This window comes from Colossoma macropomum, unplaced genomic scaffold (assembly GCF_904425465.1).
Source record: "Colossoma macropomum unplaced genomic scaffold, Colossoma_macropomum, whole genome shotgun sequence".
In the NCBI taxonomy this organism is placed as follows: Eukaryota; Metazoa; Chordata; class Actinopteri; order Characiformes; family Serrasalmidae; genus Colossoma; species Colossoma macropomum.
In genome coordinates this window covers 30,763,141-30,789,074 of record NW_023494789.1, presented here as the reverse complement: position 1 = coordinate 30,789,074, position 25,934 = coordinate 30,763,141, and the positions used below count along the sequence as shown (strand labels likewise).

The 25,934-nt window shown below is 37.6% G+C and overlaps 2 protein-coding genes across 2 annotated transcripts in view; one reads left to right on the top strand and one right to left on the bottom strand.

The window, feature by feature from the left end:
* Positions 1-873: 873 nt before the first annotated feature.
* On the bottom strand, positions 874-13,309 carry slc6a22.2 (solute carrier family 6 member 22, tandem duplicate 2). Its single transcript, XM_036570938.1, has 15 exons — positions 13,214-13,309; positions 10,562-10,773; positions 8,999-9,133; positions 8,269-8,409; positions 7,849-7,930; positions 7,311-7,443; positions 5,906-6,040; positions 5,648-5,751; positions 5,402-5,526; positions 5,039-5,151; positions 4,693-4,830; positions 4,401-4,503; positions 4,127-4,227; positions 2,394-2,564; positions 874-1,757 (listed from the first exon to the last, which is right to left on the bottom strand). The coding sequence occupies exons 2-15, from the start codon at positions 10,755-10,757 to the stop codon at positions 1,614-1,616; spliced, it is 1,821 nt and encodes a 606-aa protein (XP_036426831.1). The 5' UTR covers positions 10,758-10,773; positions 13,214-13,309; the 3' UTR covers positions 874-1,613.
* Positions 13,310-18,893: 5,584 nt separating this feature from the next.
* The window catches only part of slc6a22.1 (solute carrier family 6 member 22, tandem duplicate 1), a 28,447-nt gene continuing 21,406 nt past the window's right edge, over positions 18,894-25,934 (top strand). Inside the window, exon 1 of the mRNA XM_036570940.1 lies at positions 18,894-19,032. Coding sequence (XP_036426833.1) covers positions 18,992-19,032 — 41 coding nt within the window. The 5' untranslated portion in view covers positions 18,894-18,991. The remainder of the gene's footprint in view (positions 19,033-25,934) is intronic.

The window sequence follows — 25,934 nt, the reverse complement described above, 5'->3', positions numbered from 1 at the left end:
TAATGAGAGGAAAAAAGTCACTTATATTAAAGCATTATTTATCAAAAGATCTTTATACCAAGAAAAATACTTCAGTAAATATGAAGCCGGGTGTCATAAAGTATACACAGAGTATAAGTAAGTAGCTGTTTTCTTACTTGAAAAGTAACAGGGAAAAACAGGAAAAAGTTCCTCAACAAAAAAAAGAGCAAAAAAGGCAGGTGCCCTCAAACATTTGGTGGGTAGTGTACATGTACACACATGTTGAAGATATAACTGGACTGTTGTGTTTGTGGTTAACTGAGTTTACTATATAAGGCTCCAATCTAAAACGGTCTTTGGGCGTAGGTTACTAAATAAATAAGCAGGTCTGAAACTTTTGAAAAGTGCTTGTATAGTGCATAGTAGGGCATAGTGGTGTAGCAGTTATTTCATACACAACACTCAGTGACCAGGAACCTTTGCAAGGAACTGCTGTAAAGTTGCAATCGTCAACCATTTCGTTTTCCATTCAGGAAATATTAGCGATAGTTTGGTAGTTACTATTCGAAGTATTGAAAATGTCTGAATGTAATTTATACATATTGTGGATAAACACTGTAGAACTGGCAATAATGCAATTTGTCCAGTAGATGGAACTGTTCTTCCAAAGCTGAAAGACAAGCCATTACTGTAACCCTAAAGCGCAAGTATGAAAGAGGCTTGTGTGTGCAACAACAAGTGGCCCCTTTGTTAAAGAGAAAAATAATGTACAGATTTCTCACAGTAATTGGGAACACCTTTGTTAATGTAGACAATTTTAGCAGTTTACAAAAATAATCAAATAGTATCAAATAAGTCCATTCAACCCCTATCATGATTTAGAACGCGCTCATTATTACATTAAGCCACCCGAAACATTAAAACAATTTTATTTATTGTACAGTATCCAAAGAGGGACCAATCTCAACCAACAGTGACAGTAGTTATTGTAAAGGCATATTATGTTCAAATTGGGAACCTCATCTATTTAAAGTACATGTGTCTCTTAGAAATCTTTAAAAAATATATATTTGAGTAAAGACATACAAACTTACAACCATTCACATGCAACAACGGACATTCCATATAAATCCACACCATGGAATCATAAAACATTTTAAAACTTTTAAAAGTTTCTATACAGGCATTGATAAAGATTGAACTTTGAAAAATAGCAACAGAATGATCCATAAAGATCACGTATAAATATAAGCATTGGTGTCAATAAAAAATAACACCTCTTTATCAGCACTGGCATTAACTGTACATTATACAACATACAGTTGTATAATGTATAGTTATATAACTGTATCTCAGCTCTGCAGTTCTGTACACATAGCTTATTCATGCCACTATTTTTCTGTAACCGTGTACATTTCTGTAACAGTTCAAAATGTTAACATAGAAAGGGTAACAAGTAAACACTGCATGTAAACAGAAATCGAAGATGACTTGGTCAAAATTTCTGCTTGTGATGAAGATAGTGAAGATGGTAAAGATGATTGGGATGACAGCGAATACCGGGCCATTTTGAAAATGTCCACCATGTAACAGTGCGCCTCTGTTGGAGTGTGTGTGTGTGTTTGTATGTTCCTTCATGTATCACAGCGTGTTTATACGTCTGCTGGAGTGTGTCTGTGAACAGTGCGTAAGGTCTGAAGATCTGTGAAAGTCTCAAACGTGCTAGAAGAGAGCCCTTTCTTTGGAGATTTTGGATTAGGCAGGTCTTCAGCAGGGGTGCACAGGGTTTTCATTCGCTAGTTCAGGGAGACAAATTACAGTTTGCTTAGTATATTATTGTCAAAAGCTCAAAATTGAACAAAAAGTAATTTTAAAGTTATCTGTTGATATTTACAATTTATCCTAAAAGTCACTGATTAGCCAACATGTCTCAGATCTGAAGTTTGCTTCTTTAGTTTTACACTGGAGCTACAATGCTACAGTGTCAGTTACCACATAAGCAAGTCTAATTGATATAACTTAACATCTTCAGATGTTTTGATGGAAATTATTAATTAGGCAAGCAGTTTGCATGGTGCTTAGTGGTGGAGTACAAGCTTCAGTACTTGTTAGCTATATTAGCCTTGTAGCTCCAGTGTTAAATAAGTGAACCTTAGACCATACTGTAGTGGGTAATACCAGTGTCCTCTGTGTAGCAAACTAGGGTTTGATCCCCTCTACCCTTTTTAGTCTTCTCCAGACTAATACAATAAAATATAATACAAAACCAATTCAAAATCAAACTAATTCAAACTTTTTTCACTTTTTGAAGGATATAACTAAGGCCTAAAGAAAGTTTATGACTACATGTATATGTTTTTTGCACTGACACCGCTAACTCACTTCCAAAACATTTGAAAAATTTGCATTAAAGTCAGACAGCATTCATTTACCTTCCTCATAGAGCCAGGAGTTTTGCAAACCGCATACACCATCCACAAAGGCACCAACAGGGTGGAGGACAGTGTGAAGAAGCCTCCAATGGCATAGCCCCACCAAGGGTACTCATAAATGTTGTTGAACTTCAGAGGGGTGTACTTAACCAAGGAGAAGACAAATGTCCCCTGTGAGGAAGATGCAGAAAGGAGATAAGAGAGATAATGATGAGGATGAGGAAGATTAGCCAGGCAGGCTTTTCCTCACACAAACTCTTGAAACTGACTGTAAGACTGGAAATCTTACAGAAGGTCTCACCTGTCTTTTCCAGAAAGACAGATGCTGGTGACAGGTGTCGCAAACAGACTTACGACTGGCTGAGATACTGAAAATACTAAAAGCTTGGTCCTACACTCTTAAAGGAACTTTCAATGGCTGGCTCTTTAAAAAACAATGGTTATAGATTAGATGTGGAGGACATCAAAAATGTTTAAAGAACCTGTACACTATATAAAAGCTCTGTACCATTTCAGGGTTCTTCCTAGAAGTGTCAAGAACCATTTAGGAACATTTTTTTTAATAAGACCAACACTTAGACAGTTGCACTACTTAGAGTCCTTGGGAAACTTCATTTTTAGGAGTGCATGTAGAGGCACGATGACCATGCCAAGCACTAATTTCATGTTTACTATTACAGTTAAGTGATAGACATCAGACAGTACAACACTACACACCACATAGCTAAAAAACATCCTAATTCTTAAGCAAATAGTTTTGAACACTGGAGAAGCCCAGATAACATGCAGATGTAATCCACTTCTGGCCCATAGTTGGCACTGGCAAACTGCATGTGAGCCAAAAGTGGCCCAAATGTCTCAAAACAGATCTGGGCCACGTCTGGCAAAGATTGCCAGTGCTGATATGTTTTAAATAGGGTTTAACAGCATTGTGTGGGAGCATAGTTTAAATTCAGATCCCTGCTATATATGGCATGGAAAACTGCAAAAAATCCAACCTAAAATGTTTTGGCCTATGTGACATTTTCTTTGTTACTTCAATAAAGAATAATGTTGGGTTAAAACATTACATTTATTTAGTCCAACACAATCCTACATTTCCTAGTTTGGAGTTTAATTCAGATTTAGTTTAAAATGATTTGTGGCCGCTTAAAATTTTGTTTTCATTGCACATCAAATAGTAAGTTAATAGAACAATAAAACTTATCTAAGTTGACATACTGTGAGTTGACATTGTATCAACCCCCCAACCATCTGAAGCTGGTAGTCAAAGTGGGGAAAGTACATGCTGACCTCCACTCTCTGAGTCTGGTGGCACTGTACAATAGTGGAAGTCCCACCCAATAAGGCAGTTGTAATGGCCTGTTTTTTTGTACTAGTGGTTTTGTGTGGTGGATCAGTTCTGGCAGTGGTGGTTTAAAGATGGCTGAGATGGCTTTCTAACATCAGGAAACAGACTGGGTTCTGGCAACTGCTTCTGGCCCTCTCCTGTGCCATCATTCCATGTGGTATGTGGACTGCAAGTAAAAGCTGGATGTAGCCCAGGTTTGGACCATATCAAAATTGCTATCTGAGAGCCATTTTTCTTACCAAGAGCTTCCATGATCTGTCGTAGAATATAAACTTATGTGTAAAAAAAATCTATTTTCAGTAACCTCTGAACTTCTGAAAACTGTTTTTAGTAAATTCGGTCATCTTTTGTTTGAGAACTGTTTTGCCAGCAGATTACTCACTGTGCAAATAATAGGGGTGACATATTTCCAGCAGTACTTCATGTGTGGCCAGGGCCGATAGCCAATCATGTCCTCGATGTTGTTGTACAGACGGTCTGCACCTAAAAGCACAAACAGTGTACATAATTCAATCTCTTTTAACCTAACTATTCCTTAAGTTGTTTTAAGATCACTTAAACAGTAGCAAAGTGTCAAAGCCGCATGCTAAAAATCATGCTTTCCTTTCATTTACATTAACCCAACATAACAAAAATGATATAACAGAAGTCTCTACCATAAACCCATCCGACACAGATGGACTGAAGAATGGCAAAGGCCAGGAGAGTCATTCCACTGCAAGCATAATAGTCAAACAGCTGGAAGACGTACAGACCGCCCTTCGGAGAAAGAGAGAAAGAACTTCTTAAAATTCTATTTTCATTTTGAAGGGTATAATCAAGACTCTTGATTTGTGGCATGGTTAAAACGTATTTTGTAATGCCACCACAAAGTCGTTTGTTTGTTTAATGTGATGAAGAAGGAAGCATTGAATTCTCGCCATATGTCTGCTCTGGATGGCCTCTCACCTCTGTTACCATCAGCAAGCCAACGAGGAAACTGGCCACACAGATGAAGAGGAGCAGGATCTTACGCCGGTGTCCAATTTGGAAGAAGGAGGGATACATGTCCGAGATCGCCGTTACCAGAGCTTCATGATATACAAACTGTACATACACACAGGTACCCCTTCATTAGAAATCCCATGTTCTAATACAGTGCTCTGATAGTTTTAGCTTGAGCTTATTCCAAAGTTTCTCTAGCAGTGTTTCTATATGATAGGCCTACCATCTGGCCTTCAAGGTGATTCACACAAAAAAGTTATTCTCCATTTACGAAACTAGTTAAAGGTTAGAAATAAATGTGTAGCCGCACCTCACTGTCCAATCCAAGGAAAATGATCATAATGAAAAAGAAAATTGCCCATAACTGAGGTAAAGGCATTAAGGCCACTGCACGTGGGTAAGCAATGAATGCCAGACCAGGACCTACAGCAAGAAAGACTGATGAGTGTGCAACGCTTAAAGAGAATTCATAAAACTTTATCATTTACTTATTCAGCCATATAGCTCATGAAATATTATATGACATACTACCATAATTACAATGATGAACAAATGCATAGCTTTCTGTTCATAGCAGTCTCCTTTTTCCAATGCAATTTAACAAAGATCACATCTCAAAGATTCTGTGTTGCTCTTGGGTTTGGCTGATCTTGTGCCAGTACACATATCATACCTGACTCTGCCACCATTGAAATGTCCATTCCCTGTTCATCTGCCATGAAACCCAGCACAGAGAAGATGGCAAAACCAGCTACAAAGCTGGTCATGCTGTTTAGCAAGCACAAGTACACACAGTCTCTGTAAAGTATAAACAGACAAGAAATGGCTTTAGTCTATTCTTACCTTTGACCCCCTTCTCAAGCACAAAATTATGGACATAACCCCAATCAAAAAGTATATTAAACTTATTTTCTTTTACCTGTAACAGTTGTTTTCATATTTATTGTAACTTCCTAAAGCTGTCAGAACACCTGTACAAACTCCATAGGAGTAAAATATCTGGCTACCTGCATCCATCCACACCTGAAATGGAACACATCATCTTGAAACATGGATAGTGGTTCAAAAGTGATCCACATGTTTTTAAGACCAGCATTACTTGCATTCATGTTTATAGTAAAGCTAGGAACAAATAATAGTGAAGACACAAAGAAACAAATTTTAAAAAGTTCAGTACCTGAGGGTCCGTGAGGCGTGAAGGATCTGGATACAGATAGAATTTGATACCATTAATGGCTCCAGGCAGCGTGAGTCCACGTACCAGCAGAACTGCCAGCATCACATAAGGAAAGGTAGCAGTGAAATAGACCACCTGAGAAAACACGACAGCACAGTGCACTTAAGGCTTGAGCAATATTGATTCTGAGAAGCTCAAAATGCTGATAACAAATAATGTGATGTAATTTTCTATGCTCAAAAATGAACAGGTTCCAATAGTTTTTGTTTAACAGTGATTTACTGAATGATATAACAGCTTCTTGTCAGTTTCAATGATCAAATATGTAAAAAGTGCAGATAAGTGTATAAGTGTACTGAAATCATTCTCACACTTTCGGAATGAAAAGAAAAAAGCATCAGTGTCAGAAGCAGGGGTGGCACCACACCTCCAAAAGTGGTGGGCATAATTTCTTGGCTCTAAAAAAGAAACACCCCAGCGTGACTTGCCTAAAGCCAAGCCAGTGGAACTGCAGTAGAGAGAGGACTGAACTCTCACTGCTGTTTTGCACCATGGGCTCCTCTCAGATAACTTTGCTAGCTAACATCTGTGAAGAACATCAAATCATAGCTTTGTGAGGTAGCAGTGAGAAATATTGTTACTCAATTACTACATTTCACAGTGTGGTAACATAAACTGTGACCAAGTGTATAATAATTAGTTCATGCATAGCAGAAGAGACATTTCCCGGACTAGTGAGGTCATGGTCAGAAGAACATCTTACTTGCAGAGTCTTTAAAAAAACTTGCAGTCTTAAATGACCTGAACAAGTCACTTATTAAAAATCATATAACATAACCTTAAAAATACATTTTAAATAATGTGCAAAAGAGCATGATGTTAAACTCACAAACAAGATAAAATTGTCCATGGTCTGTTCTACTTCACAAATTAACAGTGTTTACAGACAGTCTGGCTGTTCAAAACAGCATCATCATTCCTCAGTGACATCATCACTGCTTTGTCAGAAGGATTTCCTTCAATGCTGATAAATTTGCGGAACCTTAACCTCATTCAGTGTTATCAGTCAGCGTTGTATTGGTCAGGCCCTACTGAGCATCAGAAAATTCTGACTTACATTTTCGCACTGCTTCATCATGTACCCATGAGGGATACTCTATAATATTGGATTCATATCAGTATCAGCACATAGTTCTAAAAAAAAGTTAATATCTTTCAAACCAATATGTATGGGATGCTATATCTCTGCATTTATTCATTTTACTGTGTTTGTAGCACCTTAGAAATAAATGTTATATTTCTCTGCAATGCTAATTCAATGCAGCTTTGGCAGATATGTACATAAAAAGAATTGGATGTAGGCATCAGCCCACAAATCTCATATTGGTGCCCACTTAGTACCCACCTTGCCAGTAGACTTCACTCCCTTCCACACGCAGAAGTAGCAGATGATCCAGGCCAGCAGCAGACACAGAGCCAGCTCCCACCTCACATTACCAATCTCTTCAATCCCTCCAGACAAACCCAAAATCCTCCTCCTACAAGCACATAGAACATTTCAACATCTGCTTATATTTCTCATAACTCAAGCTTTCTTCCAGTTAATGTGAGGTGTGAAAAGGGTCAGCTGATGGATTTACTGAGTCTGAGTGAACATGTAATTGTGTCTGCAGTTTTAAAGCAAAGCTTCAGTGAGAAATAAACCTTTACACATTTTTTCCCTTACCCCAAATGTATCAGTCAGTCAAGATATGCAAATCTGAAGAAGATATGCTTCTGTGGATTGGCACTTTTAGTTTTTTTCTAGCTGGAAAGTAATGGAAGTTCATCCAAACTGAGTTAAATTGTAAACTCACACTTAAATACTCTTGCTTATGTGTTTTCTAGCCCAGAATCACTTGCCAAACAATTACTTTAATAGGGTGTCATTTCCAAATACTCACTCCCAGAATTCCATAACTGGGGATGTCACTTTGACTGGAATATTTTCAGTTACGTTGCTCTGACTAAATTCAACGCAGTGCTCTACAAACAGAAAAATGGAAACATCGTTGTTACAAACTCTCATAATCTATAAGAAATAATTTAAGGTGCACTATCCTTGCATTTATTTCATATCTATGTCCGGCAGCTGCTCTGACATAAACTAAGGAACAAATGAAGAATGTTTGCCTTGAACATTCCAGCAGAATGTTTGTTCCATTGGACCTGGAAATGTGTGCCTCATTCTGACATAAAGACATATTTGTACAAAGCTTGTCATTAAAGTTTATTTTGTTGAACTGAACACTATTGAACTGAAAGAACATGGTGTAAGTCTAGATTGCTGTAGTGGCAGGTCATTACAATGAGAGTATTGTCACCTGTGTTCCAGCTATTCTTGCAGCTGGCCCATGGGAGTTCTGAGCTGAAGGAGGAAAATAGGTAGAGAAACGCCCAGGCCAGAATGATGATGTAATAGACTCCAGTATACAGGACCACCACCTGGCTACCGTAGCCAAGTCCTGAGAAGAAGTGTAAAAGCATACTCTTTACCCATTGAAAAATAAGCATTAGATGCTAGCTTAGTAGCTTGTTTGTCTTTCTAGCTTCTCTGTCTACTGGCAACTTTATAAGGCCTGTCATATATTTACAATTCATCATATTTACAATTAATCTGGCCAGCTAATATTTAAAAAAATAAACTCAGCAGAGAGTGTAGTAGTAGTGCCCAGCATAATGGATGTAATTCAGCTATTATTTAGACCAGTGGTCCCCAACCCTCTTCCTGGAGATCTACTTTCCTGCAGAGTTTAGTTCCAACCTGCATCTAACATGTTGCCCCCCCCCCACCTACTACTACTGCTACAGCTACCACTAATAATAATAATAATAATAATAATAATAAGTATTATTATTATTGTTATTATTATTATTATTATTGTTGTTGTTGTTGTTGTTGTTGTTATAATTATTTTTTATTTTTTCATTAGTAGAAGTAGTAGCTGTTGTGGTTTGTGATGACAGTATTTGCTAAACAATATTGACTAAGACGTAGTTAATTGAGTATAGGTTATACAGTTTTTTAATTGGTGAGATATTTTACTTTTTCACCTTCAAAAAGAGGGCAGATCTTCCTCCAGCATGTAATGCCACCTTGGCTGGTGTATTGGCCTAATGATGTCTCCAAGAAGAAGAGTGGTATCCCACAGGAAAACAGGAAGAGGACGTATGGCACAAAGAAGGCTCCTTTGACACGAAAAAATTGCTTTCAATACATGATTCAGAAAATAAAAGTGAATCAGATATACTCTTGTATGTGTCAACTAACAATGTGCAGTCAGCAAAGGTTTAATGGAATCTATGTAATCTGCTCCTCTAATTTACATGCATACCTTTGTTTATTTAAAGGACTAGTCTGTGAAAAATCAAATTTATACAATTTTACCCATATCTCAAATTTAGTTGATCTGCCAGGGCATCGGAAGAATGCTTCTTTAGCTCTGCACTGGAGCCATAGGGCTAATGTAGCTAACAACAAAAGGAGGTTCTTATTTCACTATTTATCATTCTGCAAGCTACATTTCTAAATCACAACAGTCTTACCTCAAACCACATCATGTTGTTAGGCAATCTCAAACAGACTTGATTATGTTTCTGACAAACAGGACATACGGTTATCTATAAAACTGAATAAAAATATGTTGCATCTGCTATAGTGGCTGCCATCCTGAGGTCTGGACTCCTTCATATTTTGTCTGTTTTTATTGATAACTTTTGTAGATTAGCCTCATAACTCCAGTGCAAAAAAACAAAGAAGTACACTGTGGACATTAAACATGTCTTGACAGATCAGCTCTATTTGGAGTAAGGAGGCATAATATACATTTGATTTTTTCAATAAATGATTCCTTTAAGCATCATGCACCTCAGATAATTTGAGAAAGAGGGAAGCTTATGGAGACTTTTTTACAATCCTGCTCATGTGTTTAAGTCACTGAGGTCACTTGCATGTCTTACCACAAAACCAAGTATGCAGTTATACAACTTCACCCACCGCCTCATGCGGCCCCTGTCCTAGAGAAACAGTACCACATACAGTAGGCATGTTTAAGCTTTTCTCCAGGAACCAAGCTTTCTCTAATGCTGATCTGAGGCCTGTGCTGATCTTAGGTCAGGCAGTTCAAAGTAGTCTGTGCTGTTAATGATAAACTCTTCTAGTAATATCAAAGTTGGTGATTTCAATACACAGAACCTAGAAGAGCATGCCACAGATCAGGCTGGTTTAAGACATAGTAACTCACAAACATAGCCTGTACAGTATGAAAAATCATGGCCTGAATTGTATGAAAATCATTGTACTTATAATCTTATTATCCACATATAGTTAAAGTACATGCAAAAAGTACACACTGAGGCTTCAAACCCTAAAGCCTATGGGCCAGCATTTCAGCTCCTCACTCCTTCATACTTCATATTTCATACTACACAACTTCAGAACTGCATCATTCATATCATTTTACTATACTGGTTTTACAGTTTTTTTTTATAACTCGTAGTAGTTACTGAATAATAAGCATTGCAATTAATAGCTGAATTATAAACCATAGAGGTTTAAGAAGTTAAATAATCCACATAATTAATCTATAAGTAGAAGAAAAATAGTTCTTAACCCACCTCCTCCATTCTTGTAACACAGATAAGGGAATCTCCACACATTTCCCAGGCCAATAATATGTCCTGCAACGGCCAGGAAAAACTCCAGTTTACTGGCCCACTGTTCTCTCTGCTGCGGTTTGTGCTGGGGCTGTGCCGTGGAGCTTGCTCCATTCATCAGCTTTAGCCTCATTGCTGGCTCAAAGCCACGCTCCATAATGCTACTGAGAAGGCTGAAAAAAAAGCACAATGAAAAACAGGCTATAACAGGTACATTTACAGGAATGGAAATTTACATGAATGAAAAGAAAAAAGACAAACAGAAAAGGAGATGCAAGGTTTTGATTTGACAGTGGCAATAGACTATAGTGTTGTGGCATCCGTCATGCAAAGAGGCTCTCAGGCGGTGCCACGCTCCTGGTAAGAAAGGACAATATTTGCGCTGTTAATGTTGTGCTTGTTCGGGTTAACAGTGTGTCTTTGTGTTGCATGTGTTTTATTGTGCTGGGCTGTGGGGTAGTTAGTGTGGGTGTGAGAGCCTACCACAAAGAAGAATTGTATGGCTAGACGTGACCTGCCTGCTATCCACTGTTATTGAGAAACAGCAGGTAGTTTCCCATTGCTGCTCGTTTGCCATTTCTCATGTCTTTTTCTATGCCAACAATATAATATAATATAATATAATATAATATAATATAATATAATATAATATAATATAATCCAGTCGTATGCCCGGTCAAATTACACATTTTGCTGATTTTCTAATTGAAAATAGGTTAAAACAACCTCTATCAAAAACAAATTTAAATATAGATAATTATTATTTATATGAATTTAACATCATGAAAAAAAATAAATATATAAAATGTGTCAAAACCTTTGCACAGGCTACGTTTTATGTTTTTCCCCAATATATAAAATTCACAGAATAAACAGTTATTGTGTATTGAAATGTGCAGAAATATATTCTCTGTGGAGGATGTGTGCTTATTTTAACTTAGAAAATCACCAAAACATGATTAGACCAACTTTTGTATATGACTGCATAATATAATATAATATAATATAATATAATATAATATAATATAATATAATATAATATCACATAGTAGTCACATGTTTTTGGTGTTGGTGTTGTTATGTAATCTTTGGCACATGAAGTGAAATGGGGCCCATAAGAGGTACGAGTAAATCTGGGTTCCGTGATAACTGTAAAGCTGTTCTTAAAGTTCAGCCTTAGCCAAGTGCTTTTTTACTTTTTTATTTTTACTTTTTAAATTCACTTTTCACTTTACAAAACACCTCAGTTCATTTAAGTTACTAATTACTATGGTTGCCCCAGCTGACTGTGACACACACATTTCAAACAGTTCTATAGGAATTTGCTTATTATTAGGCTCCTGTCTGTAAAACCTAAAGTTAACTTTAACCTCATGACCCTCATGAGGCCTGGGGCATTTCTGCCAACAAAATAAAGAACTACACATTTACAGCTGTAGAAAGTATATTTGTCTTCTACAGCATGTTTTACAGTTTTATTTATAACACCATTCAAATAAATAAAGAAATACATAAATAAATAAAATTTTGCTTTTCAGTGCAAGACTGCATCCTGGAGTATCAGCTCAGTGCATTCTGGAATCTAACTCAGAGCCACTGTTTCAAAAGGACCACCCACTGGAGTCCAGCCCAAGTTTTGCAAGTGGAAAAGTACCGCAATATCAGCAGTTGCACCCTTATCACAGCTGTTTTGAACTACTTTAGGAAGAGATGGAAAAGGACAAAACATGTAAACACTGTGTCACATAAACTGTAGGGCTTTGTTCCCCAGGCAGTTCCAAAAGAATATGACATAAAATTACAGACAGATAATATAAAATAATCGTTTAGTTAGCTGTCATGGGCCAAACCTGAATGACCTTTATTGAGGCTTCCTCAACACACAATCAGACAATATTAGTCCAAGCAGATGCATATCAGGTTGTTGTCAGCTAGACCACAACTGGAATTACTTTGTCCATCTTTGCTTCATGAGAACATGGATTAAAAAAATCAAATGGCCAAAATCCTGAAGATTCCTAACCCTGCTCCTACAACTGTCCGAGGGTAGCCCTTCATCGACCTCCTTTGAGAGTCAAATGTTGTCCCTTTCCTGAACAGACCCACATGTTTTGAATTAAGAAATCAGCGGTTCCTCACTAAAAGGTTCTTTGGGATGATGCCACAGAGGAAACTCTTCTGGTTCCCTGAGGGTTTTTTTACAACACTCAATTTAAACCACTCAATTAAAAGGCTCTTTAGGAAAGTGAAAGTGGTTCTATGGCATTGCTCTCCGTTTCTGTTACTGTTATTTTTAAGATTGCATTTTAGCTGGTCACATACATTGTATAATCACTAAGCTACAAACAGTACAACTTACAAAAACACCAAAACAATGACAGCACTGCTGTTAAGTCACCAGTGGCACAAATGTCACTTATCTCCATGGCCTACGATGAAAAAGTAAACCACTAATTGCCTATTAGATGAGTTATGCTACAATAAGCATGATTAAACTGGAAAAAAATCAGACATGAAGAAAAACTAGTTCAGTAACTAACCACAACATTGCTTCATGTTAATGGCTGCCACTGAAGTTCAGTGCACAGAAAAAAAAAAGCTATCAAACTGTACCTGATTTTGCAGATGTCTGTCTTTTACGTTTCCTGTATGGAGGAGCGTTTCTACATATGACTGTGTCCATTAGAAGCAGCAGCAGCTCAGAATGATAGGTTGACACAACAGGAATGAGAAGAATTGAGGAGGAGTCAAAAGAGCCCCAGAGACAGAGCTGCTCCGAGCCACTGATTCTGAAACTGGTTTTGCTTTGTCTTGCACTGTGCTGAAGAAGAGAACAGAGGGAAAGCATGCTGATCCTAGACCAGCAGTTTGAAGTACCTTAAGGCAGCAAGCCTAAACTGGGCTTGTGAAGGCAAAGGTGCACCCCCCCCCGCCCCCCCCCTCTCTTTGCACGTTTTTACAGATACATGCAAACATGTCTTATCAGTGGCCCTACTGGCGACCAGCATGGGCTTGTGGGCTTCTATTTCTGCTTCAGTTACTCTTTCTCCTATGCTCCCTCTTTTTTGCTCTCATTTTCTCTCTGTTTCACCAACAAACACTTAACTGTTCTCTTTTTCTCCATTGCAAAAGACTGCAGTCTAATAATTACTACATTTCAGAATAATGTCTTAACGTTTAAGGACCTGCTGAATAAATAACTAATGCATTTTTTTTTCATTGTGTTCCATATAGTTACTAAGCAATGTGGACGCCTACAAAGTTTAAGGGGGATAATCCTTTTCCATTAGCAAAACATATAATTTTGCACTCAGATAAATTTCATTTACATCTATTCAATTAGTGGATACCTGATACTATCTGCACTGCCCAGGCCCCTCTGTTAAACCTGCAGAACCGGAATCTAACACCTTCTATTTACATTTCACTGAGCTCCTCAGTGAGTACAGTGGCTACAGTATGGGCTTAAAGTTTTACAAGTTGCCTGAAATTAACTGCCTGAATGTCCAAAAGGAATGATATGCAATAGTGATGTGCAAAGAGTTTGGAACTGACTCAGTAATTAGCACATTCTGACACTGACAGAATGGACTTAGATGTCCAGGTGATCAACAGCACTGCACTCTGACCTCTAGTGTCAGGCTAGTATCTTAGCATGTTTGAGAATGTGCAGCTATGTCCAGTCTTGTGTAGTCTTAGCCTCATCAAAGATACCGTTAACAGGAGGTGAATGTGTGAGCTGAGGCCTGGCTACTGTACATTAGATATATCTTAACACTATGGAAAGGCTAGAGATCGTTAATCTTGGGGTGTAAACCATTCAAATTTGTCAAGGCCTGTGGTTTGATTGTATTTGATTCAATTACAACGCTGTAATGGCTGAAATGTGTATGTCTTGGTCTATGTTGAAACTGTTCTCATTAATGTTTCGGCAATGAAAGCTGTGTAATTTTCATCTAGGGCTTTCTGGATTGTGCTGAAAGTGTATAAATGAACATTTTTAACTGTTAACATACTGCTGATTAGAGTGGCTGCATAGGCAAATCATTTGCCTTCACAAAATGTCCTAAGACAACTTTACTTCATGTATGTCACAGAATTCCCATTGTAGGGGTCTGTTTTGGAAATTTACAGCACCACCCCCTCATCATTATGTCATAGAATTCCCAGCCTGGGATACTGTGTTGGAATTTTACAGCTCCGCCCAGCACTCCATTGCCTCACCATTATTCACCTGTGACTTGTCAGCCCAGTTTGTAATGTCGTGTTTCTGCCCTTGCTCCTCTCAATGATAACAGTGACCACCTGTCCTGTCTCAGTCCTTCTGCTGTTTGGAAAGTCTTGTATGCATTTTGAAGCTACACCTCTGAGCTGTTGTTTCAGGTTCATGGGATTTCCTTGTGTTGTCTTGTTTTTTGCTTGTTTTGTCTGTTTTGTTCTATTTTTGCTACTACAGGTTACCATGCCTGAACTTGATGGCCTGTGCTCTGACCTCTGCTTTGGTCTATGTGTCACGCATTCGGTCAACTCTCTGGAAGACACGGACTTTATCTCCCAGAATCCTTTGGGAGATCACATGACTGAACATCCACACTCGGAATCCAGCTCCGGAGAGAACTCCATTGCCCAGAATTCAATGGGGTCTCATGTGACTTTGGACTTTCACGGGCGTACCTATCAGCGCTCTCAATCCCCTGAGTACTAACTATGTTCACCTGTGCATATGATCATATGACAGATAGGTAGCAGTATTTAAGCCCGGGCTTTAGTCTGAATCTTTGCGAGGTATTGTTTCCTAGAAAGCTACTGAGCGGTATTCGCCTGTTTGAGTACACGGCGTTTTGACCTTTGCTTCGTTTGTTCTGTTTTTGACTTTTTGCCTCTTCCCTTGGTACATTCGCTGTTCTGACGGATCTGTGTTTTGACATCGGTTTGAGCTTTGCCCTTTTTGCTTACGGTTGGTTTGTTGTTAATAAACCACCTTCATTTTTACATCCGCAAGCGTCTGACTTTCTGTCACAACGTCACACTATGATTATGACTGTTAGACTTGTCCTAAAAATCTTGACTCACACTTGTATCTTTCAACCTTGAACCTCTCATAATTATATTTAAATATGCATCTAGGTATATAAGCACATCTTCAACATGGAGTAACATCTGTAATTTTGCTGATGATACTGTAGCCATATAGTCTATTGCACTTGATGGCAATGGTGCTCAGGGACTACATCAAGCATTATAAACTGGATAGATATAAATTAGCAAAGAAAAAAAAAACAGAAAGTCGTCTTACTAGACCAAACAAAAATATTGATCAAACTGTGTTTCAAAGCTTTTTTCTAAGCTAGACCCTATTTCAAGTTAACAAGATGCAAATAAATCAACTCAGGCTCATGTATGTCCTTAGGATAATGCAATTTACTGCATCAAAAATACCAAAATCTTTAGCAGGAGGAATTATTTTACATTTGTTCTGCTTACCATTGACAACCTCTCTGTTAATTTTGCAACCTATCATTAGTTTTGTATTTCTGATTGACTCACCTTGCATTTACATCCTAGACCAGAAGCAAGAGCCATATCATAAATCAACCATAAATTTTTAGGAATATAGACTCATTAGAGAGTCAGTGTACTTTTAACTACTGTGTACCACATTAACTTAATGTACACTGAAGTGATCATAAATACACTGATCTGTTTAACGGGTTTGCTTATGGTCTCCTCAAGCATTTTTGTCCCTCATTACTGAACCTGGACTTCATATCTCTTCACTTGAATTCCATAGTTACTGTATTCACACTCTGTATGTTTAACCCATTAAAAAATATTGTTGTGTTTCATCCTCAGATCCTCTCTGTGATTTCACTTTCCTCTGCTCGTTTCCTGTCAGTCCTCTGATTCTACCTGGAGACTTTGACAAAACCTTAAATGGCCCTGTTTTTCATTTTCTTTTCTTTGAGGTCTACTTATGACATTTTTGTGAGATTATGTACTGAAGTTGTTGTATTTTATTTTCCAATCTCTTTTTATCCTTTAGATCTTTGAAACATGTAAAATCTTTAAGGCCTTAAACCCTCTGTTCTGATTGGCTGCTCTGTGTTTTTTGTGGATTTTTTTTAGGTGGGGCTATAATGGGGCCACAGTTCCTGTTCAGCGACCGAATAAATGCCTTCAAATTCTAAGAGCTCCATAATTTATTATCTACCTCAGACTAACTGCATATACAGAATGTGTACCACAGTCCATTTCATAGTTTTATTTCATAACTTATTACTGTATAACTGTACATTGGAAATTGGCAGCAGACATGGTAAAATTTAATCATAAGGCTAATAATTTCACAACTACTAAATACAGACATGCAAACTCATAAGCAGTGAAAAATGGGACAAGTTCGGAAACCAATTCCTTGTACAGGGTCCAGAGTCTTGGAACATTTAGCTTAGACAATTTTAGTCAGCTCAAGAAACTTCTATTGCACAGAGGAGGTTTAATTTAGCAGCACCATTAAAGCACTGATTTCCAATAAATTTAGCTGTTATTATTATCCTGCAGCACTCCTGAAATTCTTGCAGTAAACACAGCTCATGTGAGTAGCATATGCACCATTCAAATCCAAGAATATCACTGAGGGGTAACCGAGTTTTCAATAACGTGACTGGAGGTGGCGAGTTCCTAGAGGGGGAAGCACTTGAGGGGCCAATCAGAATTCTTCTGGGGCCAGTGCCCCTGTGGCCCCGTCTTTAGATCCACCCTTGGTTGTGATTCAGTCAAAAAACACTCCGCAAAATTTCAGCATGAAAAGGCGGGACTGAAGTGATGTAGGCTAAATACGCAAATATATGTAAATGCATTGGTCTTCATTTGTGACATCAAAGAAACAGTGAAACTGATATGGGCCTTTACCATGCATGAGTGACGTCCCTCAGGATTCAGGCCCCGCCTTCCCATTGGCTCTCGCAGCTGTCATCGGGGCATGGGGGACAGGTGCATGGCACAAGGCCGTTAGTTGTCCATATACGGACTGTATTCACTGGGGAGTGAACAATAAATTTTTAAATGTTGACTATTTACACACTACATCGATTTTTTTATTTAAAAAAAAAACAGTTTGGGTTTCTTTGTAGCAAGGACAAACATTCCACATTTTACATGAACAGGAACACTTTTTAAAAGTATTGGTGCTGGTACTGGGACATTATTTTTGGTGTTACTAAGTATCAGATTGAAAAGGAATGTAGTGGTATCATTTATGGCGAATCACCATGGCAATGTTTGCATATGGCCATCAGTCATGTACTCTGTTTTACACCAATTCTACAATAAGCCTACCACGCTTTGGAACCACACCTTACAACATTATCTTGTAAACCCAGCAGTCCCTGCTCGGCTGTTTCTCCTGATTATGAGAGCATAGCTGAACTGTGCTACCAATGTAAACATTGCCATGGTGATTAGGCAGAGAATAGGTAGAGCTTTATAGTGCAAAAACTGTGAGAACATTTTTATTTTTAACAATTCTTTTAAAATACCTGCACCTTGTCATGAAAATGAATTAGGGGCGTAGTTAGAACTCTTAGAATGTGGTGGTGAGGTAAGCACCGGACATTTTATTGGGCTGGCAAGCTGCTAGGAAAAATGTAAGTAAAATATTGGATTACATTAAAATCATCTCAAAAGTAAAACATTGGTTTTTCGCTGTAAATAATTAAATCTGTCCATCTTTTCCACATGATCAAAATAATACACCAATACAAGTATTGCCAAAAGTAAACTGAAAGACAAAACTGTGTTGATGCAACACATTTTAGTCATTCATGTGGATAGATTGGTAACTGATTGTAGTTATACCCCAGTGGCAGATTTTCACCATAGGCATGATTGATTCTTTGTTGATGGTGGCTAACTTCTTCACTTTCACTAACTGGGGTGGCCAGAAGGGTGGGCATGCTTCATTCTAGGGTGGCACTGGCCACATCTGACCACCCCTTTTCTACACCTCTGTAATAAATGGGTAAAATGGGGTAAATGTTTCTCCACTCCTTTATTCAGGTTTTTTTTCTTTACTTTGTCACCAATGCACTATGCACTACATTAAATAAATGACTTTAGTCAGTGATTTGCCTTATTTAATGAATAGCCAAATGTGCTGGGCAGAATTTAGTTCGGTTTAGACAGAATTGGCATGACGTGACTTCTTAACGAAAACATGACTTATTAATTGTGAAATCTGCCAACTGGATTTTAAAGTAGTGCTAGTTTTATAAATAGGCATAGACAGAGAACCCGACATACATCAGACTCAGGATCACAGTCACCAGCTGCAGGGCAGCAGTGAAGCAACCAGGTTTTAAAGCGGCTGTTGTGGAAGAAACCTCAGTGACGATGTTTGGTAGATGCTGCACAGTTACCCAGCGTGGAACTTAGTGAGTATTTCTATTATTATATATAATATTTATCTAATCTTATCCCAGTGGACAGCCTGATTAAGTCCTGAAATGTAACCTTAGATAAGAGATAACACTTTGTTAATCTCCAAAGGGAAAACAAAGTGTTCAAGCAGCATAAATACATGGCGAACATAGAATACACATTAGTAAGATAAAAATAATAAAAATATGTATAGCATGAAATACTACACAATACTAAACATACACAGTATTAACATATATACAAAATAATATATATACAACTATAGCAAAAAATGCAGTATGGGTGTTACGTTCATATATATCAAGTATTGAAATTGCAGTTACAGTTAAGTTCATGTTACAGCATTGAAGAGGTAGTTTACAGGCGCAGTATTGTTGCCCAGTAATAAATAAACTACTCAATTCAGCGCTGCTGTAAAATACAGTATTGTGCAAAAAGCATGGCCAGTGCAGAATAAGCAGTAACAAAGTGCAGTTCAAGTGATAAATAAATGTACATTGATGCATGAGGAATCCATGAATTAGAGTGCAGAGCTGTACAGTCTGATGGCTGCAGGAAGAAATGACCTGCTAAAGCGTTCCTTCCTAAGGCGAGGCTGGACCATTCTGTTGCTCGCTGTACTCCTCTGTCCCTGTAGTGTTTTGTGGAGTGGGTGGAAGGGGTTCTTCATGGTCACTGACACTGTTGCCAGCATCCTCCTCTCCAGCACCATCTCTACTGTGTTTAATTTAACCCCCAGGACTGAACTGGCCTTTGTAGTGATCTTGTTCAGTCTGTTAGTGTCTTTCATTGTAATACTGCAGCCCCAGCACACAACAGTCTAAAAAATGGCACTTGACATCACAGACTTACAGGAAATTCTTAGCAGCTGGCCTCTCGCACCAAAGGACCTCAGCCTCCTCAGAAAGTAACGTTGGCTTTACACATTACTTATTTACCTCTGCTTTGGGCAGGTTCTTGGGTGGGTTTTATGTTTTTTGTAGATGTATTCTTTCACATGTTACTCACCCAGACGTTTTTGGGTTGAGCTTAGCCAGATGAATGCAGCTGTAGCCATGCTTTTGCACTGTACCATCATGCAGAGCACAGACGTTTGGTTGCTGATGAAATTCACCTGTAAGACTAGTCTGAATTAATCAAGAGACACTTTATAAAAGTAAAATGCAGATGCTAAACATTAACGAGCAGCAACTAGTGAGCCAGGTTTGCATTATTAGATGAAGCAGCTCTACAGCAGGACATATTCTCCTGTTCAGTAGCGACTGGAGATATCAAAAATATGAGCTCACTCAAAAAGACAATGACAATCAGTGAAGTTCTTTTTGTTATAAGCCTTTATTGTGGGAGCAATGCATCTTTTGTTTTCATTTCATTACCGCGCAGACATCTATGATATCACGCCGTCAGTGTATTGGAAAAGTAAGTGCGCTGATAGGTCACTTGTTGAAAAGCTAAGAACAAAAACAGCAACATAAAATGTATACCAGTACTACTAATAGTACTACTAGTGCACACTTAAACAAAGATCGTTCTTCGTGTTTTTTAGTGAAGGCAATGGTTCTACATAGAACAATGCACACTCAAAGGACCATTTGCATGGTTAAATGGATCTTTGCATGGTGAAGTAGTTCTTCAGATTGATGTACAGTGTGTTCTATATGGCTGTATATAGCACCAAAAAGGGTTCTGCTATTGCTGAAATGTCAAGCTTGAAACAACAGACAAACCCTTTCTGGTGCTATATAGAACCTTTAGCAAAAAGCTTCTATGTAGAACCAACATATTCTATTTCAATCTGAAGAACCATTTCACCATGCAAAGAACTATTTAGTCAAGCAAATGGTTCTCTGAGTGTTCATGGTTCTATATAGAACTAATGTCTTTACTAAAGAACTCTTGAATAACTGCCTTTTTTAAGTATGTAGTTAAGACAGCTAAGATGAGGAACAGAAACATACGTATAGGTTAACTACATGCAGGTTTATCTCTGTCATTCTTATTTTCACCTCAGATAAAACAGCAGAAAGAAAAAAGAGCCTCCATACTGGACAACATCCTGATTTACATACTCATTTGCATTCTGCATTGTGGATGGATGTTTTGTGGAGAGAAAAGAATAGGATCAACTTAATGGTGTGAGAAATGTTGTGGGAAATAAAATGAAAGTCAGCATAAGAAACGTTTTGAGATTTGAGATTCTAAAAAAAACTGGTAAGACATGAGAAAGCATGTAAAAACAACTTGCGTTGCGAAGAATAGAAAGGAGAGTTTTTCAAACATAACACCAGATGGCAGCAGACCTGCGTTTACAGCTCTGATAAAATCTCCTCAAATAGTGATGCGTGTAGCACACTCTCAGCAAAAAGGGTTCTATATGAAAAGGGTCCTTTGACTTGTAGTAATAGTGTAAACGTTTGGTGCTATACTGAACCATTTTTAAAGGGGTTCTTTAAAGAATTATACACAGATGAGTTTTCATCATACAGAACCATTTGACCACATAAAGGACCATTTATGTATTCAAATGGATCTTTGAGTGTTCATGGGTTTATACAGAACAATTGCCTTTACTAAAGAACCTTTGAAGAATCATTTTTAAGAGTGTAGGGCAGTTAGACTTGGTTCTCCTGCACTTTATCTATGAAAGAATCATAACAGCTCTACGTGACTTAAATTCTGGAGTTAAAACAGTATGTAATAATATTTTGGGCCCGCCAGCGGACCCCGGCAATGTATGGAGTTAAACTGACAATTTTATTAAAAAATTAGTATATTTTATTATAGCTTCATGCAGTTCAATGTACATGTTTACTTTACTGTGTTATATAGTCCTTTTTTTCCACCACAGACTGACTAATTAACCCTGACTTTTCTGATCATGTGTCTAACGGTAAACTAAATTCAAAAAATTGTGAAGTTTTCGACTCATTTTCAAAATAAAATAGCCTTGATGAGACAGAGCGTAGTTCCTATAACTTTCCTGATAAACCACCTCCATCAGTAACGACATCTTTCTCTGTTATCAATTATGAGGAGCATACAACTCTCATAAATAAATTAAGTTTGTCCGCATGTGATCTTGACCATGTTTCTACTTCACTCCTTCATAGGGTTTTTGATTGTGTTCAAATTGACGTTTTACCTACTGAAAACTGTTCTCTGTCAACAAATGCTTTTCATGATGCTTTTGAAATTGCCCTGGTGAAGCGTTGGAGTAGCACCGATCATTCCATGCTCAATAATTTTAGACCAATTTCAACCCTATCTTTTTTGTACAAAGTCTTAGGAAAAGTTGTTCTTAAACAGTGTAACTAATATTAAACAAGTTAAATGGGAAGTTTCAATCAGGTTTTCATTCTAACTGCAGTACTGAGACAGCAGTAGTTCATGTTGTTAATGACCTCATTCTTAGCGCAGATGCACAAAATCCTTCTATTTCATTCTTATTGGGTCTCAGTGCAGCTTTGATGCTGTTGATCACAATATTCTCATCCACCATCTTGAATACTGGGTAGGCCTCTTAGGCACGGTTTTTGAATAGTTTAAATTATATTTGATGAATAGACAGTTTTTGTTTTCACTGAGAAACCATTTAACAAAAAAGGTTCACATTTGTTGTGGCGTCTCACAAGGTTCAGTTTTGGGGCCTTTGCTTTTCTCTTTGTATGTTATAGCTCTAGGTGATTTCATTAGGAAATATGAATCAAGACTCTGTAGACAGGCTTACCAGCTGCCAAGTCAGATATTTCTCAATGGATGTCACAAAACTTGCTACAACTAAATCAAGAAAAAAATAGATTTAATACTTGGTAGAGAAAGCTGTTTTAAGAAAGTCTTGGTTCTTTAGTGTCGTGTACCAAGCCTGAAGTCTGAAACCTGGGTGTAATCTTAGACTCTGAGCTCTGTTTTATCCCACATGTAAACACTGCCACTAAAGTAGCTTTTTATCATTTGAGAAATATCGCTAAAGTTCAGCCTTTTTTTATCTCAGAGCGATGCAGAGAAACTTGTTCATGCATTTGTTATAAGCAGTGTTGATTACTGTAATGCTCTTCTTACTGAGCTTCCTAGAAAACAATCCATCCTCCATAACGTATACAATATGCATAGCACAGATCTTAACAAAAAACAAAAAAAGATATTATATCACTCCTGTTTTAAAAGAACTGCGCTGGCTACCTGTATCTTTTAGGATAGACTTTAAAATTCTGCTACTAGTTTTTAAGGCTCTAAATGACTTTAAAGCATCCGCTTACATCACAGAGTGTCTATCTGTTTATGTTCCAGCACATGATCTCAGATCTGCAGATACTGGCCTTCTGCAAATATGCAAAATACAGAAAATGTGGAGAGACTGCTTTCAGTTATTACGCTTCTAAACTGTGGAACTCAATTCCACCTTTTGTTAGAAAGTCAAGCTCAGTGCTCATTTTTAAGAAACATCTGAAAACACATCTTATAGTGTTTAATTAAAATTCTACCTCTCTTCTGGTATTTATCTTTTCAATTTGATCTGTCTGCTTCATATGGTGTAAAATTAAGCTTTATTACCTGTCTGTAAAGCAAATGAATGAAAAGATAAAATAAAGATTGTTATTATTATTATTATTGTTATTATTATCATTATTATTATTATTATTATTATTATTATTATTATTGTAGACAATACAACTCAACATACATATTTACTTTGTTGCAGTTGAATTCAGCTCCACTTAAATGTTTACTTTATTACAGCCTAAGACAATCCAAATTACAGTTTTGCTTTATTGTTGCCTAATACTGTCTTTCCTTGGAGCAACCACTCTTCCAAACTGCTGATCTTGGCACTCTTTATACTGAACCATCTGACTTTATTGAAACTGTCTGAGGACTTGTTTTCCAGCAGCTGTACTTCAGGAACTTTCCACTAACACCAAAAGGGAACAGGCTGAGCTGACAAACAGATTTCACAAAACACTAGTATCCTTAGACCGCTGTGATGTTAACAGCAAAGTGCAAATGTAGCATTTGAATCTATATTTAGTCTATGCTCTTCAGTTGCCATAGTTATGTTCTACCTATAATTATTTATTATATTTACAACCACAGAATCACAGTATGGAACAGTTTTCCAGACATGAGCAAAGCATAGTCTTGGACTAAATTGCAATGCCAGTGGTGGTTCACCATTTAAAGTCCACAACCACATCTGTGCATATGCAAGTGATTCACATTTGTGAGGAATTTGTGAGACTTCCAGAGTGTATTTTATTTGTTATTTGATGTGGACAATCCTAATAAAACAGCATTAGTCACCCTGTTGAGTAACATACCAAACTAGCTCTGGCTTGGCAAATAAACACAAGGAATGTGTGAAAGAAGAGGTTTCACAATGACAGTCTTTGGAACAGGGCTCAGCCATGATGATGCCAGAGTTGTAGTAGTTATTCACACCTTTACACTTAACCCTTTGTGCCCAAGTGAATTCTACCTGGTACCTACATTTAGTGGAAATTTCATGGTATTATAGAAAATATAGTATTATGTACATTATTTAGTACTGTGCAAAACTAACAGAACATCCTTCATTTATTTCCTGTTAAAATGGCCATTAAGTACAAGTTTTCATTTTTCAGGAGATATTTCTGAGGAGGTTAGATATAAGATATTCCGCTTGCATAAGGAAGAGGAAAGTCAAAAGAAAATAAGTGAGAAAACAGGTCACCTGCTCTGACCAGATATTATTTGGATGGTGGACCATTATCAGCAAAGTGGTGACGCTGGCATGTGAGTGTTTGTTGCAGTGGTACAAGTGTTTTAGGCACAGCCAACAGTGTCATGTGGCCAGAAACTGACCACTGATGAAGGACTAGAGCAGAGGTCACCAGTCATATGTCACAAAAAGCCCGTGTGGCTGCATTTTTTCATTCCAGCCAAAGAGGGGTACACCTCATATGGCTAATCGTTTTTTGAAGATTGAGACCAACAGATTAAAAAAGAGTATGCTGTGTCTGATACACTCATACTAGTGCCACACACACCTTACTTCATCAGGGTCACTGCTCTGGTCCACCACCTACATAATATCTGATCTGTGGCAGTCTTATAGTGGACTTTTTCCAGTGATGAATGGAGTAGATGGGAGCTGATACATTGTGCAGCAACAGATGCACTCCAGTCAGTAATGTGCACTTCTATGGCGGGTGTTTCCGATAAAATGACGAGTGAGTATAAGTAAAAGGTAGGGGTACCAAATAAACTGCCAACTGAGCATACACTCTCAGAAATAAAGGTACAAAACTGTCACTGGGGTAGGACCCTCAATGGTACGCAATTGTACCAAAATCCATTGAAATTATGTTTTCTAAGGTGGATTTTTATTATGTGGTTCTGTTTAACATTAGGTCATGAAAAGGTACAAATATGTACTTTTCACCTGGGAAAAAACATATTTAGGGTGTGCAATTAAACTCTCAAACCACTGTTGTACCTGTGAGGGTACATTTGCATTGTTTGTACCTTGAACAAAAATGTACCTGCACATTGGCTTTATTTCTAACAGTGTATAATGAACTTTTGAACTAAAATCTTAACAATCTTGACGTTTCAATAAATAAATAATTAATGGGCCATCTAAATTGCAGTTTCAAGGTAATTGCCTACCAGCAACTAGTTGCTGACAACCACCTGACAATCTTCCAAAAATGAAAGAGGTTATTTAAATTTTTCTAAATTTTTCTAGAGATATTCACAGTTCAATAAACGTCAACAAAAATGTATAGTGAACATAAATATTTTACCCTTTAGTTGACAAGACGGACTCAGATGTACTTCTCAGAGCTGATATCAGGAATTTGGCTTAGTCAGTAAATGTTGGGCAATAAAATTTGTGTGCATCCATAAAACTCTTACA

Coding starts and splice junctions, on each gene's coding strand:
- slc6a22.2 (XM_036570938.1), bottom strand. CDS start 10,757: ATGGAGCGTGGCTTTGAGCCAGCAATGAGGCTAAAGCTGATGAATGGA. Junction 7,931..8,268: donor CAAGAATAGCTGGAACACAG/GTGACAATACTC, acceptor TTCTGTTTGTAG/AGCACTGCGTTGAATTTAGT. Junction 1,758..2,393: donor CTCCTGGCTCTATGAGGAAG/GTAAATGAATGC, acceptor TCCCTGAACTAG/CGAATGAAAACCCTGTGCAC.